Below are 8,296 nucleotides of genomic sequence, written 5' to 3' on the forward strand. Positions count from 1 at the left end.
CACGGCAAGCTCCTCTCTGACACTGCCATGAGGCACAGCCAGAGACTCTATGAAGAAGGACTGAAATATCAGCAAAAGAATGGAAATAACGACTTCTACAGAGACAGATCGCTGTACTTAAAAGGCCATCAGAAATATTAAGAGGAGCTTCAATATGTCTGAAATATGAAACAACTGGTTGTCGTCCCAAAACAGCGTTGCTTCTGTTGTGCGCATTTGCATTTGGGTTTCAGTCCAAAGCATTTTGAAGTTAATGAGACTACTGGGACGCGTGTCCAGTTATGCTAAACTGTGATAAAGGAAGAAAGGAACTGACCAAAAACACATGACAAACTACCACAACACAGTTTGATATATCAAGAAGAAGGCGGCAAGAATATAACAGCAGTAGCGTAACTCTACAGTTCTACAAGTAGTTTTATAATAACCCTCCTACATGCTTTCTAAGCATTAGGTTACAGGGCCATATTCATCTCTTTGGTAATGAGATGATTAGGTCTCCTTTAAAAGTGATTGCATTCCTCAAGGACCAACAAAACCACTCGAGCATGCCGAGAGCAAACTATTAGTATAGCGCTTCACACTATATACAGGGCACTGGCACCACAGACACACAGACACACAGACACACAAACAGACACACACAGACACACACAGACACACACAGACACACACAGACACACACAGACACACACAGACACACACACACACACAGACACACACACACACACACACACACACACACACACACACACAGACACACAGACACACAGACACACACACATCATAATCCTTGAAACACTCCATTACACTCCAGCGGGGAAATGCTCAGGGATTAGGGTGACAAAAACATTAATGACGAGAGAGAAACCCGACGGAGAGAGTGAGAGCTATTGAGACTTCAGACAGTGCCAAAGACGTGAGGTAATTAGCAGCTCTTCACTGTATCTGCGAGGAGGCTGCTTTCGCAGTGCTTGGAAAGCCTTTCAAAAGGTGTAGCTGTTGCACAGAAGTGTTGAAGGTGCACAGAGAAGTGAGGCAAAGCGCAATAATGAGAGCAGTCCTCGAAGTCGTGAGGCCCATTTCACAGTCTCTCTCAAATGTGCAGTTTCAAAGCACCTTTAGGAAAAGTGGCCAAAATCTGACCTCTAAGCTCTTATTGAACCCTTTTTGAACTCATTGAAAACACAAAACACATAGGCTTATATATTATACAAATAAATTCAAAGAAAGATATTAATTTTCAATAAGCTAATTTGGGTATGCACATCATGTAGATATATAATGACTAGCCCACAGGCTGTCAAAGTCATGTAAAAGCCTAAAGTAAATCTCAGGGGGGAACTGTGCCTTGGACTTTGAGTACAATATGAATGCCTGCCGGTTATACAGGCCATCAATTACAAACAAATCTCTAGAAATATCACTGACACAAATACCCCACTGGGTGACTCCTACACTAATGACAAACAAAACCTTCCCCATTGTCTGATGTCCTATTTGATGGTTCTCCTGCTAATTACAAACAACAGCACATCTCTATTGTCTCATCTAAAAGCCATTGAAAATGACAATAAGCCAACCGACTACAGTTGGGCATCCATATGGAAGTCAAGATAAGTGACTTGTCCTCCCATATGTAAATAATGGTCCATGAGACAAACAATAGCCAAAATGGCAAGCAGATGGGCATGGGCCACGCATTAATCAAGTTCTATGGAAACACACCAGTCATGGGGACAAAACTATCGATCTTCCAGGAACACACACACGTCTGAAGGGTGCAGGCAAGTATTTAGAGATTAGAAGCCACAGTTCTGGGGGCACAGTACTGAGTGGATTGGGAACCCACACACACACACGCCCGCCCACACGGCCACACACACACTCACAGCCACACACACACACACACACACAGCCCCACGCAGCCACGCAGCCACACACACACACAGCCACACACACACACACACACACACACACACAGTCACACGCACACACAGCCACACACACAAACACACACACAGCGCCACACACAGACACACACACTCAGAGCTCCCCAAGCTAGACGAATATCCCTGAGAGACAGAGTCTGATAGAGCTGCCAGCGTGGAGTGGGCACCATCCATCCGTAACAGCTGGCACCCCCTCATATATCAGCGGTCTCGCTGGGGCCGAACGCAGGCCGATAACGTCCATCAGTCACAGGCGCGGAACACTCCGGAAACAAAGCCGCCATCAACGGGCTGACAGGCTGACGCGCAGACCGAGGCGGGCTCATCAGAACCCAGCGTCCACCTGGTTGCAGCGATATGGGGCTATCCATCAGGGCTTTCACATCAGTATATTCATCACGGCGTGGCGCCCGCATAGTACAGTGTGTGTCAGCACCGGCACACTGGCACCACACAGGACTCCAGAGACGGAATAGGGTCATTCCGTGTCAAATCACCCAGTGGCTGGCAGGTCACCCTCTCCCAAAAAATCTGAAAAAACTCACAGGTGTTTGTAGACCAAACCTATGCATAAATCTTAAATAGTATATCTGTATCACTAATGGTTCCAAAACTACAGCCCTTTGAAGTTTCAAGTCATTTTACGCATCGTGGTGAACAATCCTTTTTGTTCAACTTCCAACATTATTGGCTATATTGGTATTTCACACACATTAGTGAAACTATGTGAATAGAAGTACATTTTCCTGTTGAATTTAACAATCCAATCAAATCAGGTGTATCTTGTGTAATTCCCCCTCTGCAAAGCTCTGAAAATGGCTATAAATTCATTATGTGAAAAAACATCACCACCTTTGAGGGCTTCTCATTCAAAAAGTATGTGACACAAATTCATCAGATTTTTTTCCCACTCATGTATGGATTATAAGGTCATGTCCATGCATTAACTTTGGTTGTTAACATTATCACATTGTCAGAGCATTTTTATTAAATTGGGCTTGATTTTCAAAAAGCCCGTTTTCATCTTCTCCTTTCACCACGTGGACAGTTAACAGGATTTTTTTTAATTTTACCATATATCATTCTGTATGTGAGGATCATCTGCCCAAAATGTGGGCTTGTTGCTGAGTTTCTTCATTGAGATAAGATTTTTTACAAATATTGTCTATAAATCCACTGAATTTGTACTTTATCTGCAGTACCACTTTGCACCACATGTGGTGCTCTTTTAATACAATGGAAGTCAATGGAAATGTAAGAGAGTCACTTGTTTGCTGCACATATCCAATCTAAACACACAGTTTATGGTTCATATGGTTCAAGTAAAAAGGGGTTTCTAAAATTCAGTGCATAAAATGAATGCATAAAAATCAATACTAACGATTTATCATCTTTTTACAAATGCCTCTTGGATCCACGAGTCCTCAAACCTTGTTATGAATACTTGTGATGAAAACACACATGGTCATCTTCATCAAGTGAAATACCTCGATGAACTGAATTTTAGAAACCCATTGTTTCTTGAATATGTTCCTTTATGACATTCATTTTCCAACTTCTTTCCCAGATCACATGGAGACGAAGCACTGATCTCCATCTTGATGCTCTTTGTCTATGTATCACAGAGGACTGCATCCCATGCATATGACGATGGATATAGACTTTGCCTAACCAGTTGGCTAGTAATTATTAAAGTACTCACATAGGCACTGATAGGTTAAAGCTGGTGTAGAAAACTCATTACAAAGATGGTAAATATGCTAAATCCTCTTGCTGCATGTATGATGACCAGTCAGTCTTATGTGTGTATAATTTACTTGATCAGTTTATTTTCTCTAGATAAGATTTATGTATGAGTATGTTGTTCATGTTGCAATAATTATTTGGACCAATTCAACTATGAACCATAAACTGTGTGTTTAGATTGGATATGTGCAGCAAACAAGTGACTCTCTTACGGCTTCCACACACAGATGCGTTCCGTCAATGCATGCCAGTGGGTGTTCCCGACGGTAGCTATGCAAATGACTTGAAGTAAAACCGTAATGTGATTGGTTGGTGCCGTCCGTAGATTGGCTTGATTGGCCGGTGCCGTCTGTCGGTGCAGCAACAGCTGAACTCCTCAACGCAAGCGGCGGGAGAAACGCGACGCGACGGACCCACAATTCAGTTCGGCAACGGATCACGTGAGCCCATGTAAAGTGAATAGGATGCGTCTCCAGCAACGCGAAGCACGCAGCTGTGTGTGGGAGCCGTTACTCTTCCATTGACTTCCATTGTATTAAAAGAGCACCACATGTGGTGCAAAGTGGTACTGCAGATCCAGTACAAATTCAGTTGATTTATAGACAATATTTTAAAAAAATCTTATCTCAATGAAGAAACTCAGCAACAAGCCCAAATTTTGGGCAGATGATCCTCACATACAGAATGATATATGGTAAATTTAAAAAAAATCCTGTTAACTGTCCACGTGGTGAAAGGAGAAGATGAAAACAGGCTTTTTGAAAATCAGGCCCAATTTTAAAAAAATGCTCTGAAAATATGAAAATGATAACAACCAAAGTTAATGCATGGACAGGACCTTATAATACATATATGTGTAGGAAAAAAATCTGATGAATTTGTGTCACATATTTTCTGAATGAGAAGCCCTCAAAAGTGATGATGTCTTTTCACATTATGAATTTATAGCCATTTTCAGAGCTTTGCAGAGGGGAAAGTACACAAGATACGTCTGATCCGATTGGATTTTTTAATTCAACAGGAAAATGTACTTCTATTCACATAGTTCACTAATGTGTGTGAAATACCAAAAGAGCCAATAATGCTGGAAGTTGAACAAAAAGGATTGTTCACCACAATGCTTAAAATGACTTGAAGTTTCAAAGGGCTGTAGTTTTGCAACGATTAGTTATCCAGATATACTATTTAAGATCTATGCATGGATTTGGTCTACAAACACCTGTAATTTTTTTCAGATTTTTTCGGAGAGGGTCACCTGCCAAATTGTGCTGAAATTGGGTGATTTCACACGGAATGACCCAATACTGAGGACCCACTCAGTGAGCAGGAGGAAGTCGAACAGAGTTGTGTAAGGGGACACCACCAGCAGCAGCACAGCATCAGCAGCAGCACAGATAGGTAACGAGACGGCTGCTAAAAGAGTTAGGAGAAGGGGGAGAGCAAAACGAAATGAAGTGAAGACTTTTAAATGACGTTAAGTGAGGGCTCCAGTGAAGATTCTGAAAATTCGGGAAAGTTTCAGACATACTTCACTGTGGAGAGGTCTGGAGAGAGCTCTTCGGAAACAAACAGTCAAGATAAATTCGAGGAAAAAAACATATGCCTCTGTGTATTTACTTCTGAGACTAACTATACTCAAACCTTATCACTGTGAACATGATTTGATATGAGTGAAGTGGCTTTTGAATGCACCATGCTTGGTAGACTATATTTTTGAATCATACATACACCATTAACAAGCTAGGAATGTGAAATGCCCCCTACTGAAAGACATAATATTTCTATTCTTGGAGACCATTTATATTCCATTGTGGGAGCAGAAAGTAGATTGAGGTTTATTCCTCGGCCTTATTTGCATAAAGACTGGGGAAGGGAATGAGGTATTTCAGAAACTCTCCAGCCAGATTATACGTCTGAATTAAAAACTTGCATTTAATAAGTATTCATATAACTACCAGCTGACTCAGGATACGAGTTCAGGCACTAATTTCCCTGTGGTGTCAGCAGATGAAATCTTTCAATAAACCAGATAATCCTTTTCATTTCTATAACCCTTCAAATATCATTCACAGGAATGACTCTCTTGATAAAGAAAACAGCTACCATATCAGATATATGGTTTATTTCCTTTGTGGACTTTAAAAATCGTTCAAATATTTTGCTGAATTGTAAACTATTGTAGATTGATAGTTGCAATAGGCCTAACAGAAGAGCAGGTATGCAGTGCAAGCCTTATGATTACTTGCTTGCTTGCATGGCATCTCATTACTTGCATGGCATCTCGTGGGCCTTAAAAAACAGATGAATCAGGGATTTATGATTTCAACAAAAGAAACGTAGGCAGATTTTTTTGTTCAGGCTGACCTCTTCCATAGCAATGAAATCCTCAGGAAGCTACAGTATGTAGGTTAGCCTACTTGAGGAACGCATGTGCAATGCATTGCCACAGCAGCCTGGCACCAATTGTTATTTAATGCTACTCGGCTAATCACAACTACAGACAATTACAAACAACTGAGCATTTGATTTCTATTTTGTTGCTGTTTTAATACTGCACTTAAACTAGGCCCCATCAGGAACCAGGCTAAAATTGTATAGATAGAATCAAACACTTCTCGCAATGGGGAAAGAAACCGGTAGCCACGCCCCATTGCAGGTGTATAGGCGACTTTTAAATTCGAATTGCTGTCAGAATATAGCCTACCATAAGGTTACAGAGAAAATGTTAAAGATATCACACAATTAAAACACATGTTACTGTGCTATTGACGTCAATAGTTTGATAGATAATAACTTACCTGTTCGACAATCTTCCTGTATCTTTGGGTAGCCTGTTCCATAAGATCCCGTACAAACCAGCCATCCTTACACGGAACAACTACGCGAGTTTTTCCGAAATTTACTGTTACCTTCATGTCGCCGTTAACATCCGATATCCCTAAAAAGTGTTTAAAATCTACATGAGGAAACTTATTACACCAGTTTCATTCGTGTAGGCTTCTCACTAGCTGCTACCAGACGCTCACGGAATAGCAACAGGTGTCACTACTGACGAGGTGAAATCAGCCTCGAAAATGTGTTGACTCATCTAACGTTACACACTGTAGGCTGTTGGTAAAATAGTTTTGAAAATTTGAACTCAGTCCTCAGTGCCTGAAACCGTGGAGAGGTAGCCTAGGTGAAGTGCACGCGGGTCCAACAATGCTATCTCATTACTATCCAAGCGGTCAGGTTTGTGAAAGCGGAAGCTAAGCCACATAGGCTAAGTGACCATAAGAAACTCTCAGATGAGGAATGATGGTCCAAAGTTTCTGTTGTTGTAACCTACAATTGCACCACAATCACTTGTTTAAAACTATGGGCAGATTAGTAGCGGGTCTTATCAGCCACTGGAGTTAGAGGCTACAGACAGAACACAAAACACGGAAAGTTCCAGCAACAATGTAGCCAACACGGACACTACAGAAGACAGAATAGCCAACGTTTCGGCAGATGTAATGCTTTTCTGGATTCCTTATTCTTCAATAGACATCCGCCGGTAGTCTTCATCAGCAATGATAGGACATTGACAGGTGAAGTTGGTGGAGTTCCGAAGATTTAACTTCCTTGTCTTTTCCAACAAACTCACATTGCTTTCAATCCAATTGAGCGTATTATATTTTTAAAACAACGTTTAAATATCCTTCTAATTCCTTTAGCTTTGTGGACTCAGTGGACGAGTTAGGGTTTCAACAAACTCATATATCCATTCAGCATGGAAATTAAATCAATCCCGATGTAAACTTCGTTTGGGAAAGCGGACTGACCCTAGAGGTTGATAGTGTGATGTAACACACTTCCTTTCCTGACAGTCAGGACACCTGCCAAATGGGATTGCAACTATCCCCTCATCACATACAGTAGGCTACATGATGTTTCTTTTTGACTTACGAGTCTTAAGTTACATGCGCATTGTAAAAATAGGTAAATGACTCAGTGTTTGTGGAAACTTTTGATTGCCTCATATTACTAGCGTAAACACACTGCAATAAATCCATGACATCAGAGTCAGCTGGAGGGTTGTCTTGGCTTTGTTTGGGAAATAGTTGCAAGACAGGATAGAGCATGTGAAGATATCAGAGGCATTACAAGTGCCAGGAAAGAAAATTGTCTATCTTACCTATCCTGTAATTCCATATTGGATATTAAATCTCTTTTTATTACAATTCAGATTTTATTGAAATATTTTGAAATTAACAACAAATGAAACTTTAGCCATAGACACAGAACGGACAGCAAGAGGAGCTGAATTCAACACATAAAGTGTAATGGATTGCAGTGTATTGAAATGCACCTTGTACATCACATCACTCAAAATGTACTCTTGTGTGTACAACCTATAACAGCAGTCATGCTATTGGGGTTTATTAAAATCTGTTCCTCATGGCTGGGCTATTTGGTTGCCTTTTGAATACATTAGGGATATAACTATCTGTTACACAGGGTGTATTTAATTCTTAAACATATACAGTATGTGTATGTTTTTGATTATACATCAATATATATTACAGAAATATATACAGAAGCATGTTAATGTACATTTTCAAAGGCTCCAATGC

At 40.8% G+C, this 8,296-nt stretch overlaps 1 protein-coding gene across 2 annotated transcripts in view; it reads right to left on the reverse strand.

Annotated features, from left to right (window-relative positions):
• pard3ba (par-3 family cell polarity regulator beta a) overlaps positions 1–7,762 on the reverse strand; it is a 168,772-nt gene extending 161,010 nt beyond the window's left edge. Inside the window, exon 1 of one of the 2 annotated variants that reach the window (XM_076303066.1) lies at positions 6,497–7,762. In XM_076303066.1, coding sequence (XP_076159181.1) covers positions 6,497–6,613 — 117 coding nt within the window. In that variant the 5' untranslated portion in view covers positions 6,614–7,762. The remainder of the gene's footprint in view (positions 1–6,496) is intronic. The other variant, XM_076303067.1, reaches the window with a different exon arrangement.
• Between the last annotated feature and the right edge of the window lie 534 nt (positions 7,763–8,296).

The sequence above is a fragment of the Alosa pseudoharengus genome, unplaced genomic scaffold (assembly GCF_046254945.1).
Source record: "Alosa pseudoharengus isolate Yale_2024_CS ecotype anadromous, Long Island Sound unplaced genomic scaffold, YU_APseudo_1.1 YU_APseudo_1.1_scf_24, whole genome shotgun sequence".
Classification (NCBI taxonomy): Eukaryota; Metazoa; Chordata; class Actinopteri; order Clupeiformes; family Clupeidae; genus Alosa; species Alosa pseudoharengus.